General features: G+C 33.2%; 1 protein-coding gene across 5 annotated transcripts in view; it reads right to left on the bottom strand.

Annotated features, from left to right (window-relative positions):
- The window catches only part of LOC118184157 (uncharacterized), a 180,001-nt gene that overhangs the window by 114,720 nt on the left and 45,416 nt on the right, over nt 1-19,865 (bottom strand). For all 5 annotated transcript variants that reach the window (XM_085816080.1, XM_085816081.1, XM_085816082.1 and 2 more), the window contains exons 4-6: nt 13,503-13,588; nt 5,042-5,284; nt 763-837 (exon numbers count right to left, since the gene is read on the bottom strand). In XM_085816080.1, coding sequence (XP_085672206.1) covers nt 763-837; nt 5,042-5,284; nt 13,503-13,588 — 404 coding nt within the window. The remainder of the gene's footprint in view (nt 1-762; nt 838-5,041; nt 5,285-13,502; nt 13,589-19,865) is intronic.

Raw genomic sequence — 19,865 nt, 5'->3', positions numbered from 1 at the left:
TTCTAATTTTACGTCCTCTAGACTATCTCATTTTGTAATTTCTTCACGTTTTCATACTGAAAAAATCATGAGTAAGAAAGAAAAGCTTTTATTTACCATAAAGAAAATAAAATTAACATTTAATACGCATCATAATGTGTGGATAAACTGAGTAATATACCATTTAATAAAATTTAAATATAAACTGATTAAACACTGGTTAAATTTTCATACGCATAAATGTTAAGAGTCGATTAAAACAACTGAGATCAAATCAAATTTAGTAAGAAAATCACGCTCATAATCACTAGGGTGGGGGACTGGAATTTGCACTTTTTAAACTTCTTTTATTGTTCTTACACATTTTCCTTAGCAAAGGCTACAAATTTTAAACCAGAAAATATGACAAAAACTGAAACCTGATAAAATAAGAGTTGACAGTGATGCAAAGTTATAAATTCTCCTCAGTACAAAATCTGTAATGTGAAGTGAGATGTATCAGATCTTACATTCTTGATTGTTGAACTCGAAACAATTAGCTATTAAATAAAAACTGCCCAACTAAGCAATTAAATATGAGATACAGAAGAACTATTTAATAGGAAAACAAGAGACTATTAAGATAATTAAATAATATTAACTCAGTCTTTAATAAATAAACAAATATTTAAGAAACAAGATTAATGATAGAAACAAACAGCTTTCTGGAGCAATTATTTAAAATTCATATAATTTTTGCACTCCTCTTTCAGCAGTAATTTCAATAAAGTTGAAAGAACTTACATCAATAAGAATCTCTCCATCGATTATTTGCCCTAATTTATCATTCTCTTCAGTACTAGGCCATCTCCATAAACACTGAAAATATAAATATAAAAATAATTACAAACGTGCATTTTAATTTTTCTAAAGCGACTCCAAAACAAGTTTTATGAAAGACTTTCTTAAAATAAAACAATACAAACAAAAGGCATAACAAATGCTTTTCTAAATTCTGCGATTTCAAGAATTTTGAAAAACACATTTTTTTCATTTAAATGTTTCTTTCTATGAGTCTGTCATTTTTTGCTGCCTGAATTCTGCATTTATGATAAATGTTTCATGATTTTAAATCACCGAGACCGGGTACAAAGCAATGTAACAGGCATAGATGCCTCGAGAAATTTCTGATATGTTGAACTCCCATCCTCCCTCCATTGTTCTTGCTGGTACAAAAGATATTGTGAAGGACAGGAATATGTTGATGATTGTAATCAAAAGACAAAACGGCAGTCATCTGCTTGGGTTCGAGAGGGCTCGCCATGGTCACAGTAACTTTGGTGTCGGATATACACAATATTAGTAATCCTTTTTTCAATTAAAAGGGTTATAACTCAAAAGAATTTTTATCATGGACACAAAGTGAGCTTGATACTTTGGCAGATTTCTGAAGAGAAGCCTAAGAAAGTTTGAACAAATCAAGATTTTTGCTCCACGACAATGAGCAGTTGCAAATTTTTATTCTCTCAACCGATCAGTCACAATTCTCAAGCAAACAACTGAGTGACTACGAAAAACCTCATTGAAAATATGAAGTAGAACTGATTTTTAAAAAATACGCTTCTAGGTAGTTAAAAATATTAATAAATTTTTAAAAAGGAAAGATAACACACATGATAAATAATTATATAATTTGTAAATAAGCCCATATAAAATCTATTCCCAAAGAATATAAATGATGAATTTAAACAATAAATCCTAACCTTCCAACTTGATTATCTTCAAACAATTAATATTAAACAATTATTATTGTTTGATTATCTTCAATATTAATTTTTGAATAAAGATTCAAGATTTGATTAGAGAGAAAGGTACCTCCTGTATTGTCGCAAAGTTGTTGTTTCATTTATTGACAAGTGGCGGTTTATTTATGGTACCCTGAGTAACTGAATGTTATGGAAACCCTATTACGACGTAAACGGTTGCATGATTACGGTGAATTTGTAAGGGCTTGTGCTGTCTGTTGGTTAGGAAGTACATTGTTTGTTTTCTGGTTTAGATGGTAAAATGACTGAATGTGATAAGATTAATTTGACGTTTCTGTAAGATTTGGAAAGAAAGGGGAGAAGAGCATTACTTGACTGGTGTATAAATGAAGGTTTACTTAGTAGCCATTATTGAGTGTCCTGTTTGTAGGAAGGAAATACATATGGTCAGACAATAACGGCGGTACGGATGATTTTTTTTTTCTTATTTTGTGAATTTATTTGGCAACGCCAGTATACAGATTCTAGTTCAGATAATTTTAGGAAGTTTTTGGATGCTGTTAAGGAATTGTGTTTGACTGAAGACGTACTAATTCGTAAATAAGGTAAGTGGGTATTTCCATTGTCTAGTGCAAAGATGAATTTCTTTTTTTATGTTATTTCATCGTTTGATTTAAAATGTAGTTTATTGAGATTGTATATATATATTTGTTTGTTTGTTCAAAATTCATATTTTATGCAACTATTAGGGAAAAGTAGCTCGTTTTTGACCAAAAATACTATTTTTGGAATTCTGTTGTTGTCTATAATAGGGATGGTAACATATTTACCACCGCCCAGTATAAGCAATGACATTTTACTGAGTTGTGCAAAAGAAGAAATCATAATTACAAAAATATCACAAATTTTTGATTATATTTTTGATGAAAACTATTTATTCTTGATTATTTAAATATACATATAATATAAAATCGATGATTAATATAAAAGTGATTATAGACGTAAATATAACCAAATGCACTATTTCTACTGATTTTAATTTTTATTTATAACATGAAGCAATACAGAATGGTACATGACATGTTGAACATAACACCTTGGTACGTTTCTGATTTACTTTTGTGCTGCATACTTTTGTGCTGCAACTTCTGTAACTTTCTCCTATGACTGGCATGTGTGTTCTAACATTAGTTGTTCGGATTTCCCCTTGGAATATCATTTTCCTTTTTTGCTGATACCCAGTTTGATTGCAGTTTTCGTTTTTTACTAGAGAAGCCTCCAATTAGGCTGCGAGCTACTCTCAACCTAAATTCAAATTTTTTTCCTAGTGTAAACTTCAGACTGATATAGGTAACCAATTGATGCGTTTGACCTAGCCCAAATCTTATAAACTCTTTTTACAGGCTTCCCTGTCATATATTGCTTCATTGTGGACCTTCCTTTGAATTTTACCATTTTTTCATCAATAGATTGAAGTCTGAATATTTTTCTTGAATTTTTATCTAAATGGGTGATCAAAGAATGCATTTACTGTAATTTGTCAAATTCTGGCTCGTTTCAAGGGACAGCCTTTTGATTGCCATTGATATGCAAATTTAAAAGGTTTTTTTTTTTTTTTTTTTTTTTTTTTTTCATCTCTTCGCTGGCATAATTGATGAGATTTCTTGATTATTGAAAAAAAAGAGTCAGAAGATCAGTACAAATCTAAGATAATTTATTGATCCCCTTCATAATTATGATTTCCCAAAAAGGCTGCAGTTCTTGCGTTAGGAAGTCCTTTTTTGGAATCTTCAGGATCTGAAGGCAGTGCAAAATAATGCTCTACAGCTTCCTCGGTGATTAATATTTTTTCTTTTTCTTCAATGCGTTTACCTAAAATTATATTCATTACATTTAATTAGTTACTTATATTTTGAAATCTCTTGAACATACTTATCAAAATATTACCTTTATAGCATTCTAAAGTAATATTTTAATTCTAATTTCTAAATACATAAGTATTTATGTAATCGTAAATAAACGCTAAAATATTTTCCATAATATTTATAATAATTAACATTAGAAAAAATTAATTATTGAAATGCTAATATACAAGTATTAGATATACAAAGAAATCAAGTACCATGCCAAATAAAATGCTATTTCTAAAGCAAAACATATTAGTAAAACTGTGTTTCTATCAAGCAGTGGTAAATTATTTACCACCTCTAAAATCACTAAGCGTGCCGTGGTAAATAATTTACCACCAAATGTAAATATGTATAAAACAAAATATTTCGCTATAATTTTTTAAATGCCTAATGCAATTTAGCTATTAAAACTGTAAGATACAAAATATATGAATATATAGCTTTTAACGTATTTTTATATATCATCACACAATAAAATAAGAAAAGAGTATGTGCTTACCCTCTCCATTTTGCTTGAAAACTGGATGAATGCTGAAATGTTGCGGTTTACGTGGCCTCTACAGCCATCCATTACAGAAAATGTGAAGCTCTGGTTCCAGAGGAAAATTCCTGATATCGGGCACTGGTAAATAATTATCCGTATGCTGCTAGAAAACAAATTGCTTAGTGGTAAGATATTTACCACCGCCTGTAAAAGGGTTAAGTGAATATAGTTCGATGTGTATATGGACTTAGTCAAGGGTGTGCACAATGCCTAGTTTCTGCAATTCTATGATTTCCCCCCCCCCACGTGAAAATAGGTCGATGTGTAAATGGATAAAGTCAAGGGAGTGCACAATGCCAAGTTTATACAATTCTGGGATTTTTTTTTAAGTAAAAATAGGTCGATGTGTTCAAGGATACCGAGTTTGTGCAATTCTTTCTTGTTATTTTGGCTTTGTGTAGCGGCAATTTTTGGTGCTAAAATCGCCGCTACACAAGCCAAAATAGGAAATTAAAGAATTGCACAAACTCAGTATCCATGTACCGTCAAAAATCGCCAATTTCGGCAAGGGGTATAATATATTTTACCAGAAATATACTTTTACCAGATTCAACTAAACATTTAAGAAATTCAGTTAATTTTCAGTTTAAAAGTATAATTAACAATTATTCAAGATGTAAAATTCAATAAAGTCATTTTCCATTTTCAAAGAGGACAATTAAAATAAAACTTATTTTAATCAGCAGTTAGATATTATCTTACAGAGTGATAATCACACTATTCACAGCTACACTTTTTTCAAATATTGACTGATATGGTATAATGTGCATTTCATGTTCTGCGCAGAAGAAAGAGATCATTATTTTCTTTACAACCTTATAAGATAAACAAAATAAAGAAATGATAAAAATCCATATACATACACTTGGAACATTCACACTTTTATATACTTGTGTAACAGCATAAGATAAAAGTCTTTGAAGTTTATCCTGTGACACTGTAAAACACACTTCATTTCCAACTATAGTATTCTTTTGGCATTCTGGACACTTTTGATTGTTAAAATTCAGTTTTTTGCTCAGACAACTGCTATGAAAAACTCTACAGCAAATGGAACAAAGTTCATCTTGCCCCAATTCATGGCAAATCCAGCAATATGAATCCATCTGCAAAATCATATAAACATTAATAGCTTTTACACATAGTTCACTCATTTGAGAAAAAATTTTTTTTTAAAAAGCTAGCTTTTCAAATGGAAATTATACATATTTCCAAAACTTAAGAATGACTATCATTATGCAAAGTTATCTTCCTGAAATTCAACTAATCACCTTCCGATTTGCATTTCTAATTTTTGCCTTTAGAAACTGTATAGTAACACAAAAAAATAAAATGAAATTGGCAATACCAACAGCAGTTTTTGTCAGAAATTTTGAACTTTTGTAGAAGAATAAATCTGCTAGCATGAAATTTTAATCACATCTATAGTGGTGTGGTGGTTATGGCTTGGTGTATATCCTTGAATTGACATGACTCCTTTTCCTTAAACATAACCTTTATTCACACACACCATAACTTTAAACGCAACTGAAATAAAAGAACGAAATCTACTAAACTAAAATTCAAACATTCTATGCTCCAGCTAAGGGCGAAGTGATCTAGTTCACTGCCACGCTAGCAGTTTTTACATAAACCACATGGCATAGATTGGCAGATTGCCACAGAGTATCCCCCCAGTGGCACAGTCATGACACAAAAGGGGTTGGCTGTAAATTTCCAATTTAAGATTTGCACATTCGAATAACAGTTATACTTTAAAATTGTACGCACAAAAAGAGATACAAATATACGAATAGTAATAATACATTTACAATTCTGATTAGAATATATACCCATACAATGCATAACTTAGTTAAATAAAAATAATGAAGAGTTAATAAGCATTTTATATAACTCTCAATATGTATACAAAAAAATAATAATAATAATAATCAAGTATCTATACACTGTAACATTTGCAGCAAACCACAAAAGAAAACTTTAATCATATTACAGTAATTAGTTTTCAGGAAAATGAACACGACGTCCACTTCGGGTAATTACTTGTTTTGGAACAATTTTTTAGTCTTCGCAGACATCTTGTGGAAACTGAGGAATTACAGGTGAATTTATACATTCTAACAACATATATGCTGGTTTCAAACAATCGATTGTAACTGCAATCTTTTTGTTATTTACCTCAATAATAAAATTTTTATCCAATCGTTTAACCACGGTATGAGGACCAGTGTAAGGTGGAGTTAGAGGTGGTTTAACAGAATCGATACGCAGAAATACACGAGAACAGGTTTGAAGTGCTGGATGTACATAAATTGGTGATTGAATATGCCTAGAGGTTGGAATAGGTCTAACTAAATGCATGACTGATCGAAGTTGTGACACATAAGATTCAGTAGGCGATACAATAATTGTAGCATTCAGCATATCTGACGGTAATCTAAGTGTAGTACCGTAGACAATTTCAGCGCAAGTAGCATTTATATCTTTCTTAATGGTAGATCTAATACCCAACAGAACAATAGGCATGATTTCAGTCCATTTTGGGTTGTTATGAGCCATTATTGAACTTTCAAGTTGCCTATGAAATCTCTCAATCAGTCCATTGGACTGAAGGTGATAAGCAGTAGTTCTAATGCGATGTGTACCCAAAATTTTCATTAAATCCTTAAATAAATGAGATTCAAAATTTCAGCCTTGATCAGTCGTTATTATTGATACCGGGCAGCCAAATCTTGCTATCCAGTTATGCACTAACACTTTACAAGTCGTCTGAGCTGACATGTCGACAGTAGGTATGACTTCTGGCCATCTGGTAAACCTGTCAATAATTGTCATGCAATATCGGTTACCTTCAGACGGTGGAAGAGAACATATGAAATCAATATGGATATGTGCAAATCTTGCATCAGGCAATGAAAAGGTACCCAACGGTGATTTCGTATGCCTATGAATTTTAGAACGTTGGCACTGTAGACATGATTGAACTACAGTTTCAATAAATTTCTTCATATTAGGCCAAAGATAGCACTTAGTAATTAGCTTTGTTGAAGTTGAAATACCAGCATGAGAAAGACAGTGAATCTTCTGAAATATTTTAGAGCGAAAAGGTTCAGGTATGAACGGTCGAGGTATACCTGTGTCCATATTACTGTAAAGAATAACATCTTCTAAAGGAAAGTAATGTTTCTCAAGTTTAAAAGCTGGTGAAGATTGAGATAAGTAATTTTGAATTTGAGAGTCCTGAATTTGTGCTTCGGATAACTTTTTATAATCAACGTATTGATTATCAGATACTGCATCTATTTCTACCCTAGATAAGGCATCAGCAACGATATTGTCACGACCTTTGATGTATCGTATGTCAGTGGAAAATTGGCCAATAAAATCAAGATGAGAACACTTTTCGGGCTTCTGCTTAAAAGCATATATTATGGGCTTTTGGTCAGTGTAGATTGTAAAGACCCTGCCTTCAAGCATGTGCCGAATCTTCCTAATAGACAAATAAATTGCCAATAGTTCTCGATCATAACTTGACCATTTCCTTTGACTTTTGCTGAGTTTAACAGATAGAAACGCAATGGGTTCCCAAACTGAATTAAGCAGTTGCATTAATGAGCTACCAACCGCAACCTCCAATGCATCAGTACAAAGTGTCAAAGTCGCACCAGGAATTGGGTGTTTGAGAAAGGTTGCCTCAGCAATTGCCTTTTTTGCATTTCTGAATGCTTTCTCGGCTTCGTCGTCCCACTCGAGAGGATATTCTTTTGTTTTGCTTGGTTTCCTTTTATTAATGCGGCCTTTCAGTCACCTATTCAAGGAAGCTAAAACATGTGAAGCTCTTGGGACAAAACATCTGTAAAAATTAAATATGCCAAGAAATTTCCTTAACTGAGGTTATGTGTTTGGTTTAGGAAATTTTTGAATAGCTTCTACCCTTTCGGGTAAAGGTTTTAAACCCTGTTCAGATACATGAAAACCCAAAAACTCCAAAGAAGTTAAACCAAAACTACATTTAGATACATTAAGTCTTAACCCATAATTACTTAATCTTTCAAAAAGGGCTTTTAAGTGTCTCAAATGCTTATTTCCGTCTTTTGACACTATCAATATATCGTTGACAAAAGCAAATACTCCTGGCAGTTCGCGAGTTACTTCATCAATAAAGCGTTGAAAGTTTGCAGCTGCATTGCATAATCCAAATTGCATTCTTGTGCTCTCAAAAAGTCCAAAAGGAGTGGCAATAGCCGTTTTATGGATATTAGAGGGATTAATTGGAATTTGGTAATATGCTCTAACCAAATCTAATTGAGAAAATACCTTTGTTCCATGTACCTTTCTTCCAATGTTTGCAAAATCGCAAATATTGGGAATAGGATACTTAGCCCTCACTGTCTGAGCATTTAACCTCCGAAAATCTCCCACAGGACTCAATTCGTTTGTGCCTTTTTTTGACACTATGTAAAGAGGAGAGGAGTAATTACTTTTGGAGGGTCGCATACGACCTAAATTTATCATTTTCAGAATTTCATGCTTAGCAATTTTTAATCTATCTGGAGCTAATCTCCTTGGCTTACATGAAATAAGAGGATCAATGCTTTCAATGAAATGCATAGTATTATGCTTAACAGTCTCATTGAGATCAGGAAGCTTTGAGAGTGAAGGATAGTTAGACAGTAATTTATCATGAATACAATTTGTAATAATTGTTTTAACAGAATATAAATGTGTGTTAATTACACTGCAGTTAATTTTTAAATGTGTTTTTAAATCAACAAGTTTTTTGTTCCTTAAATCAGGTAATAAATCAAAATAATGCAAGAAATCAGATCCAATAATATTTGTTGACACTATACACATAAAAAGTAAAATTAAGACGAATCCAAAATCAATACTTAACACTTTTTGCCCATAAACTGGAATAGGGGCACCATTTGCTGCAGAAAATGTCATAATAGATGTTTGACGCACTTCCTGTCTGGTTGCTGAAAGAAGACTGACATCTGAACCAGTGTCGCACAAAAATATTCTATTCGATTTCCTGTCTCTAATGAAAAGGCAACGAGATTCAGAGGGTAAAGCGCATGTCGTCACTACACTTTCCATGGAATGTACATAGTGGAACACACTTTTTAGCTTTGTCTCTAAATTTACAATGATACCAACAATAGGAACAGTTCGAAGCAGCTTTAGCTGAAGGGCTTCGCTTCCTGTTACAGCGATTTTTAGAAAAACTGCGTGATCATCATAGAGACAAAACCTCACTCCGCAATTTGCACACTTCCTCCAGCAGGGAATCCAATTAGAATTCTCAGAGACATTGAGAGATACACGAGCAGAAACTTCGCTTACCTGGGTGGGTGTAACTTCCAATATTCTATCCGCGATACTGGCAGCTTTCAATGAATTGAGCGGCTCAACCGACGCTAAAATAGAATAGACTGGACATTTGGCAGCATCTGGTGCATGAATAATTTCAGTAACAAAGAGTCAGGCACATTGTATTTTTCAACCCACCTAGTCATTACACAAAGAAGTTCTGATGGCTTCCTATCTCCAAGTTGCTCGCCGGCGAGTAATTTCCGTATTTCACTCGTACTGCATTCTCCACAGTGTTCCATAATAGCAGCTTTGAGGTCTTCGTAAGAAGCATCTGTACGTTCCCGGAGAATGATATCTCTAACTAATGCAGCAATTTCCGGCGGCAAATGAGCGATGCAGTAGTTAAATTTTATCTTTGAATCTGTAATAAAGTTGGGTGTGGCTAAAGCAAAAGTTGCTTCACACATAGCAAACCACAATGCCGGGTCAATCGGATTGTAAAATGGAATCTTGACAGCTGCTGTTTCCTCCATGTCAGTGGCTGAAGGAAAAAAAAAACCCAAAAGTTCTGGAACCAAACTCTTAAACGAACAACGAATATAAACTTCATGCGAGTAGCCGGACGGTCATTGACGCCGGGTCACAATTTTATAGTGGCGTGGTGGTTATGGCTTGGTGTATATCCTTGAATTGACATGATTCCTTTTCCTTAAACATAACCTTTATTCACACACACCATAACTTTAAACACAACTGAAATAACAGAATGAAATAACAAAATCTACTAAACTAAAATTCAAACATTCTATGCTCCAGCTAAGAGAGAAGAGAGCTAGTTCACTGCCGCACTAGCAGTTTTTACATAAACCACATGGCGTGGATTGGCTGCGCACGCAGTCGAACATCAGATTGCCACATATCTCAATGATTTTACACATGGATTGGATTACAGAGAAGCTTGCGAAGAAAGCTTCACAAACACCAAAGTTCTACTATACACTTTCAGGTCACTCTCTCTTTTTATGGCAGTACAAGAAGACTCATATTAAGTAGTAACAACTAAATGAAATAGCTACATGGCCAGCCAACAGCCAAATCTACTGCAGCTCAGGAATGAGGATATCCTACTAAATGATGGATCAATAATTGAACTACGTACAACAAATTACATGTTCAAAAACTTATTATCTGTATGGAAATTGTGTAGAGAACTGCAGTGAGGTATTCTAGTGGTGATGGATAGATTGACTGGACAATGTAGGAATGAATTTCAATATCAGCATTGATTCATTTACCAGTCAGAGTCCAAACATCAGTTCATCTGGAGTGAATGGATTGAGATGCATCAAGAGGAAAGTAAAAGTACTTTTATAAGTATACTTTTGAAGATAAGAGAAGGATCTTTTTTGATAGATTACTAAACTACAATTGTTGAACAATGGATATTATATCAATGCCTATTTAATGTTGCATTCTTTGCTATGTGGTGTAAATTATTTATTTTTATTGATGATAATATCATGTCTGATTAAACAAAACAGTGGAGAACCTGGAGTGAAAAGGTACATGTTGCACACAAAACAAACAAAAAAAAGGGGGGACAGTTCTGTATCTCTTCTACTGTGCAAATTGATAAAATATCATGTCTCGAAAGTATGACTTATATATAAGCATTCTTCTAACATATATTAGAAGAATACTATGTAGCATTCTTCTAACATAGCTCTTTTGACACAAAATCAGATTTTTTCTGATATGACATTTCACTTTTTTTCCATATTTCAATTCAACAAATTATGCCCAAATATTAAATTCCATAAAATTAGTGAAAAACTTATAAAGAAATTCAAAAATTTATCTTGGCGAAATTTTATCAGTTTGTGCCAAGAATAATTCATGTGGTGAAATTCTTACTTTTTAATAACCTATTTTCTTTCCTCTTTTCTAGGTTTGCACAGTCAGAAAAAGAAGCATTGTTCATTCTTTCAAATAATTTTAACAAAATTGCCAGGTTTAAAATAATGCCGCTTATAAAAAATATGTCAAATTTCAAAAGAAGCCAAAATAAAAATTTACATATAACTTTAGAAGTTTTGAATAAAAAACTAAACTTTACAGACATGCCTAGAATACATCTACTTTAAAATTTTTTAGATTATAATTCAATTTTTTTTTTTGAAAAATTCATAAAAATTACCAAAAAATACAAATTTAAAAAATAAATCAGAAATCATTTGTGAATTTTTTATTTGGACTGAACGTAAATTTTGAGCTGTTAATGTTTCCAGGTGTGTTTTACGAAAATTCCAGTCTAGCCGCATCGAGGGTAAATTAATTATGGAACCACTTGAAAACACAAAAATTTGCTAATTACATATGATTTTGATTTTTAAAAAATTCTTTTGAATCCTCAAAGCATTATTATTATAACTATAATTTATTTTCCTCAGTAAGTTTCAAAATAAGTTTTTGCCAACTGATAAAACGTGCTATACAATACTTACATACTAAACTAACATTCTCTTCAGCAATGGATTATATAGCAAAACTAAATCAGTCCAAATAAATTTCCCTTTTTAATTACATGAAAAGAGCATGTAATACCAGGAGAACCATCTGATATATTTGCAGTCACCGAAATACATTTATAATAAAATGTCAGCACAAATATTAATCAGTCAAAAGTATACACTGCACTATACAACACTGTAGATTTTTTGTGATACTGGACGACTAATAACAGCTCAACACTTCAGTACAGTACAGAGATATCAGGGAACTAGGTAGCAAATTATTTTATTCACTTTTGAAGAAATCATATCCCAGCCCAAGAATAAGAATTAAAAAGTCTTCCTACCAAAGACTTCATTTTAACTGGCAGTACTGTATATAATTTCTTTTTACTGGGAATTGAAACCACAAGTTCTCTATAAGTTAAGGAGGGAGGGGGAGATGCTGAGATTACTGAACAGAACAGATCAAAGAGGGTTTTTAAATGAAGCAAAAGTAAATTACTAAAACTAATGTGCTGCTTATTAGCTTGTAAGATTCTCACTAGTGTAAATCTCAGTTACTGTAGAAAGTGACGAATTTTAAAGAACTAGTTAGCGAATAATCACTTAAGTTCGTGTGACAAGAAACAACAAGATGGAAGTTTAACTAATCCTTTATTATTCCAATAAGATTTAACAAAACTCCGTCTTGGAATGTATAATCAAAGCCGACACTTGGGCTTGAACTTAAGAGACTAAAAATTAAACTAAGATTAACTAAAGAAATATAGTCGAAGCTATCAAGATTCAAATCGATTGGGCCCCTTAACTTTATTTAACTACAAAGCTTATCAAGGGCCTGAGTATGGCCGAGCGTAATAACAGCTTTGAGAGAGAGAGTGGTCAAAAGGCAGACACGCGTAAATCAGAAACTCTGATTCTCTCTCACTCTGTAAGTAGATTTCATGGTTTAAATACCACTTCTCCTCATTAAGTATTCAGAAAAATTCCAAAACTATGTTCAGGCAAGAAGTAATAGGTTGAAGTTAAGAATTTGACAGGAAAGGAACTTAAAATTTAACTGTTAATAAAATTAATATAATTCTTACAAGCTTATATTTAATTAAAAATTAAATGCAATAATTAAAGTCAAGCACAACATAGAGGATTATAACTCATGCATTCTTTCATAATATTCAGCATCAGAATACTTTGCCAAAAGAAATGAAGGAAGGAAGGAAGGAAAAAAATTGAAAGAAAAATTAGCTTACTTTCAATACAGAATTTAAACCTTTTGCATTACTCAGGCGTTTCATTCAGGCCTTTTGTTTTTTCCAAAACATCAATGCAAAATATAAGTTTCTTACCGTGCTTAAAGAATTAACTTTTAAATTCCTCATTTTTTAAAAACAAAAGTTAATTTTATAAAGCACAATAATGATTATATTTTTTCTTGCTTGTGTTTAAATATATCTTTGAAAAATTCATGTGAATAGTAAAAAAAAATTCTTACATTACGTCCATCTATGGTTTTTTTAATTTGTTTTCTGCTTCTGTCTTCAGAAGATGGAGATGGATAAATTTTTCGTTTTCTAGAACCTGAAAATAAAGATACTCATATACGAGATAAAACTGTTTTGAATAATACACAAAAACTGAATGGAGGTTCGAATTAAGTTATTTTTCATTAGAAATGCTAAACCTGAACTTTAGGCAGTAACTAATATTGAAATTTTGATTGAGATATTCAGAAAAAACATGTTTTTCTTGCATTATTAAATTAGAATTTTGATTTTAATAATAGTATAAAGAATGAAATTTGCACTTATAATGCATTTTAGCATATGAAATTTCACAACACTGCAAAAATGTATCAGTCATAATGTAAACTAACTTTCAAACTTAATCTAAACCAAAAATCTAAACCAGAACTTTTAAACTTTAGTTAGACTTCTGGAGAGCTAGGAAATGCCATTTTTTTAAGTACCATAAGGTTACTCTGAGACTATTGATTGCTAGCACCAATCAATAGTTAGAGTTCATAATAAAAAAATTAATTGATAATTAATCTCTAGTCATGAAAAGTGTACAAAACTTTACCATTGCCAATACTATTCCCTGTGAGCTCTATGTCTCTTTTTCTCTCATATTAAAATTATGTAATCAATAATTATACAGTCAAAAGTCTTTAATCCGGACTCGTCGGGACTTCGGCGATTCCGGATTATAGATCATCAGTTTAAATCTGGTAAGATGGCATTCAGAAATTATAAAATTAAAAATATGAAACCGTAATTTATAAAATAATGAGCAATTATGATCTAAAGGGTATCAAAATTTACCAAAAAAGAAACCTAATATTTATTTGTTTACTTTATTAAACATTTCTTTCAACGCGCGGATGCGTAAAGCATACCTTACGCATAGCCAAAATTAGAAAATTGCAACCAGAAAACTATTCGATTTGTATTCGTGGTATTTATAATGACGAGGAATTTGATTTAAATCATATCAAAGACGGAGTACATCGAAATTAAATACTACATTTAGTATGGAATTATAAGCCGAATAAAATAAAAACATCTGCTCTGAAGATAACGATAGTGTTGACAAATCAACTTCCAGTTCATTGCGCGCCGGGACGTCTTCCCCCCCCCCCGCGCAGAGCAGCGTGAAATTGATAAACAGATTTCGGAACGGTTAGATAAACAAAGAATATGCCTTTATCCATTTTTTGTAGCAATTCATTTTTTGTTTGATGGACATCGAAACATACTTTCGTTTTCTAGATCCTTTGGGAGCTCCAGCATCGGAAATTCTATTTGACATAATCAAAAGTTCAAGCTTACTTTTAGAAAATTGCTCTTACAGTCTGCAAAAAATAATAAGCCGGATCCAATTCGAAGATTAAGGAACAACGCAATCATCGACATTAACTGAAATAGATAATTAGATAATTTTAGCTTATACCGTCCGTTATACATTAAACGCGCACGCGAAATCGTATTCTGCACTTGCGCAGACGCATATGCGCAGTCGTAAATGTCTTGGGCGCACGAGTAAAACGCCTATGCGCATGCGTCAATGCGGCGCATGCGCAGAAAGATTTTAGCTTTGAGGTCCGGATTACGGGTGTCCGAATTAACGACTTTTGACTGTATTATGTACTATTCTTCTACAATGCACAAAGGTTAAATAGAATGTATTTTATAATAAAAATCTCCAAGAAAAAAAAAATTAAGGGGAAGATAAGCATAGACTCCAACCTGCAGCAGAACTTGTCAGTAGTGAACACGCGAACGACATTTTTACAACTTTGAAAATGCGCACATAATGCATGTTGTAATTAACCATTCATTAATTGTCTTATCATAAGATATATAGATTTCATTACATAAGAAAACTTTATCTTCCAATTAAAAAATAATTAAGTAAAATAAACTTAGAGCATCAAAAGTAGAAAAATTTCTAATTTCAAATCCATCATTAATTTATACTGAAACATAAGTTTTAAATGAATACTATACACCTAATGTATTCTTACATGGCATATACATTCCTAAAGAATAGATGTAAATAAAAGGCATTATATTTGTGCAAGAAAAGAAGCATTATTCTAGATCTAAAGAATCTTAAAATGTTTTAAGCTTAATATTTTAACAAAACATACAAGTAATAATATGTAATAGAAATGTATTAAAAATGCACAAGCATTTGAAATGAAAATAATTCTTCATTACACATAACAAGATCTTATTCATTTCCGCTTTCTGACAATAACAGCCCATATAGTATATCATTAGAACACCACTGCAATCACTAACACTGTGGACATTATCTTCTTCCTCTATTAATGAAATTTCTTTGATCTGGGCAAAATCAGCCTGAGAGCATTTCACTGGTGCTGATGTTTCGACAAATTTTAAAACAAAATGAATTAATAATTGTTGTGTTCATGTTTTGGTTAGACATTATAGAATTTCTGTAAAAGACGGACAATAACTTCAGTTTATCAGGTTAAATGTTTCTTCTAATCTTCTTCGGAAACATACAATGACCTGACTAGGAACAGAGAGCTTACTAAAGCTATGTTCACTAATTGTAGTAAGTAGACAGGATACAGACGAAGGGTATACAAGACCCTTTATTTTTCTTTATATACAATGACTTCCGTACTTCGAAATACAATGACCCTCCACTCGGGGTCTAACGTAAAAGGTATAAAAATAAAACTAAACTCTAATTTAACTTTAGAATAAGATTGGCCTTATAATAACAGGAAGCGTATGTAGCACAGAGACTGTGAACACTACAATACGTTTAATTTATCAAGAGGATTAAAACCTCTGGCCTGGAAGGCAAATAGCAACTGCGTAACTTCTAAGGTAAGTGGCCTGCTTCGAACTCACTGCTTCCTCTCTCCTGCTTGGCAAAAAGGCCACACTTAAATACTTGGCGTTCGCCAGACAACTTTGCATAAAATCCTTCACGCTTATAATTCTGGCCGGAAGTAGAAAATAAGAAGTGATAGTAAAGATTTAAAATAAAATAAACGTTAGTAAAACTTAAGATCCTTACATACTTCCCGCCAGAGTTAATTTGTTTGAAACTGAGGTCTAAAACGACCTTGTTGAAAACTTTTAGCTCTAAAAACTAACGCGAGGCCAACCTTTTACAATCATAACTTAGCTAGAAACTAGAAAATTTAAAAGAAAGAAATTTGTTACAATAGTAGCTCCCGGGATATACAACAATCTTTTTTTTTTTTCGTCTGTACTGCATCTAAACAGGAGCTTTATTCAATTCTGGTTCCTTCCAGAGATCTGGAAGGAAAACTAGTTTAATGAAATGTTACAGAATGACATTGCAATTAACATATAGAATATACTTCTCTTAACATTCTTATTTCATTCATGACTATTTTAATTATCTCTCCCCGTACTCTCTGACATGTGTTGTAAAAGAACACCAAACACGTATGTGTTTCTGTCTACGTGTGCCACACTTCCTCCTACAATCAAAACACTAACGTGTTAAAATTCAACATACGAGACCTCTTAACACACCCTACTTTCAACTCTAAACCCTGAGGTACTATTCTGAAAGTGGCTAACTCTAAAGTGTAGCGTCAGAGAGCCTAACTACATCATTCAACCTTTAACACATATTCACCATGATTTAATCTTTACAGTCACACGAATAACAAATTTTTAACATTACTTTCACTTTTACCATATCACGGTATTTCTTAACATTCAAAATAACAGTTCACATGTATACAAGAACATATCAACATGCCGTTAATTTTACACATTTGAAAACATACATTAGTAGTACATTGTTAACTTCTATTCTTTTCAAAGCAAGTGCCAATTCTTTCTACATTGAAATAATACTACATTTCAAAAAGTCTTTCAGACTAAAACTTCTTTCTTGCTAGAATGTTTTAAATAAAATTTATACAATAACTTTTTACAATATTTAAGTCTTTACACAACGCTATTATACATCAACTTTAGTTTTACGCGCGAGTAATTGAAAAACATAATAAGAAAATCGGTCACAACTCATTTCTCGCCCTTTTGGCGATAAAGGTAGACCTCGCATGAGGTAAAACTTCTTGAAATCTGTCACTTGCAGTAAGAATGAAAGATTAACTTAAGTTTGTAAAGTAACATAAAATTTTACTTATCTTTGTAATATTCAGACATCCTTTTCTGGGCCCAGTCTTTAAAGGTATAGCTGATAGTAGCTTGGTTGATCCTCCTTCTTGTACGGGCTCGCCCTTCAGTGCTTTCCTCTGGAAGCTTCCGTTTTTCACCAGTACGGCCACCCTTGAACACCTTCCTTTTGTGCTCTGCTTGTGGTCTTGGCCGTTTGAAGGCAGCTGGTCTTGGTGGAACCGGGAAACTTCTGTCGTGATCCTGCTTGGACCTCGTTGTTGGCCGTTCAAATTTTTCTTGTACTTTTTCCTCCGCCGCTGATGGCCCTTCTGCAGTTCGGCGACTTTTGCTGCGGAGAGTTCTGTCGGATGAGTCAATCTTCCGTTTCACAGCCGGGTTATAGTTGCCGTCCTTTCTCCCGGTCCTTTCCACATACGTCGTCCTTCTCCCTTCTTCATTCTGGGGGTGTTCGTGCACTCTGTTTTCTGGACGGTGGAATGGCTTCTTTTTCTTTTTACCTTCAGTTTTTCCACGGGGCAATTTTCTTTTCACTTGCTTCTGTCTCTCATTGGCTTGCCCTTGTACTTGTCGTTTTCCCACCTCTTGAACTTGTACCTGCGGTGTCTGCCGTACCGGATCCTGCAAAAGATCTGAAAAGATTTTCATTTTATTACGATCGAAGTAGGGTTTAATTTGATCAATATTTGCGGAACAGGTTTCACCATTTCTTGCCTTTAACACTACAACAGCGTGAGTTATTTTTTCTATAACATATGGTCCTTCAAAGCGTGGAAAAAATTTGGCAGTTTTATCTTCTGGTGCTGAAGAAAGTGAATGCTTGATTTTTAAAACTTCATCCCCTACTTTATAAGTTACTCCCCGTCGTTTCAGATCATAGTATAACTTCTGTTTTCTTTGTGCTACTTCCGTATTCTTTTTTGCTTCTTTTATTAGTTTTTCTATATCACCCATTTTAAATTCTGGGGCTCTTTGTTGCACATAAAATAGTTTATCTAACGGTGTTATAACCTTTCTGCCTAGAAATAACTCAGCAGGAGTTTTGCCCGTTGTATCATGTTTTGCGGTCCTAAGGGCGAAAGCAAATTCATTGACATAGTTATCCCAGCTTTTATGAAAATTTTTAACATAACTACGGATAATTTTCACTATATTTCTGTTGACCCGTTCCGCTATATTTGATTGCGGCCGATACGGGACCATTTTTAAGTGACGTATGCCCAGTTTTTGGCACATGTCTTCAAATATATTACTTACAAATTGAGGACCATTATCCGATATAACTTTTAGGGGCCCGTATTTTAAAATATATTTATTTAAAATAGAATGAGTAACTAATTTCGCGGAGGCTCGTTTTAAGGGAACAATTTCGGTCCATTTACTAAAATGATCAACCATAACAAGGAGATAGCGACTTTTATTTAACTGACTTTTTGGGAAAGGGCCCAATAATTCGATGCCAATTATTTCATTTGGAAATTCGGATTTAATACTATTTAGAAACCCGGCCGGGCGGAAATTAATATAATTAACGGCTTGACATGTTGGGCAGGACTGGACATACGCCCTTGTTAACTTTTGCAGTTCAGGAAAGTAGACTGCCTCGCGTACGCGTTGGATAGTTTTTCGAATACCAGCATGAGAAGCTAAAGGGCTGTCATGGAGCTCTTGCAGGATATTTAATCTAAGACTAGCTGGGATAACAGGTCGAAATTCGTTGTTGGAATTCGTAGTTTTTGTGTAGAATAATAGACCATCTATTAGTTCGTAATGGGCCGCCCTATTTCTTATCGCCACAATATCTTGGTGGCTAAAATTTTCAGGATCCTTCAAATACTCATAAATACTTCCAAACTCAGGATCCTTACCCAGTTCGGTTATTACAGTTTCTCGGGAATTTATTGTACACGCTGTCAGCATTGCAACTTTTACGGTATTACCCTGTTCGTCTAATTTAATTCGTGATAGGGCATCTGCTACGATATTTTCCTTTCCGGGGGTATGCTTGATTACCAGATTATATTCTTGCAGCTTGAGTGCCCATCTTATTAACCTTGGGGATAAATTTTTCCCTGAGTACAATCTAGTTACCGCCGCATGATCAGAATATACTGTTATCGGCGCCTTTCCAAAATAGACTCGGAACTTTTGCACTGCTAACAGAACTGCAAGTGCCTCTCTCTCGGTCGCGGAAT

Source organism: Stegodyphus dumicola, chromosome 4 (assembly GCF_044657685.1).
Source record: "Stegodyphus dumicola isolate Sdum_Otavi_A_Nest chromosome 4, ASM4465768v1".
Taxonomy (NCBI): domain Eukaryota; kingdom Metazoa; phylum Arthropoda; class Arachnida; order Araneae; family Eresidae; genus Stegodyphus; species Stegodyphus dumicola.
Note: the sequence above shows the minus strand (reverse complement) of the source record. Positions and strands in the feature narration are given on the sequence as shown.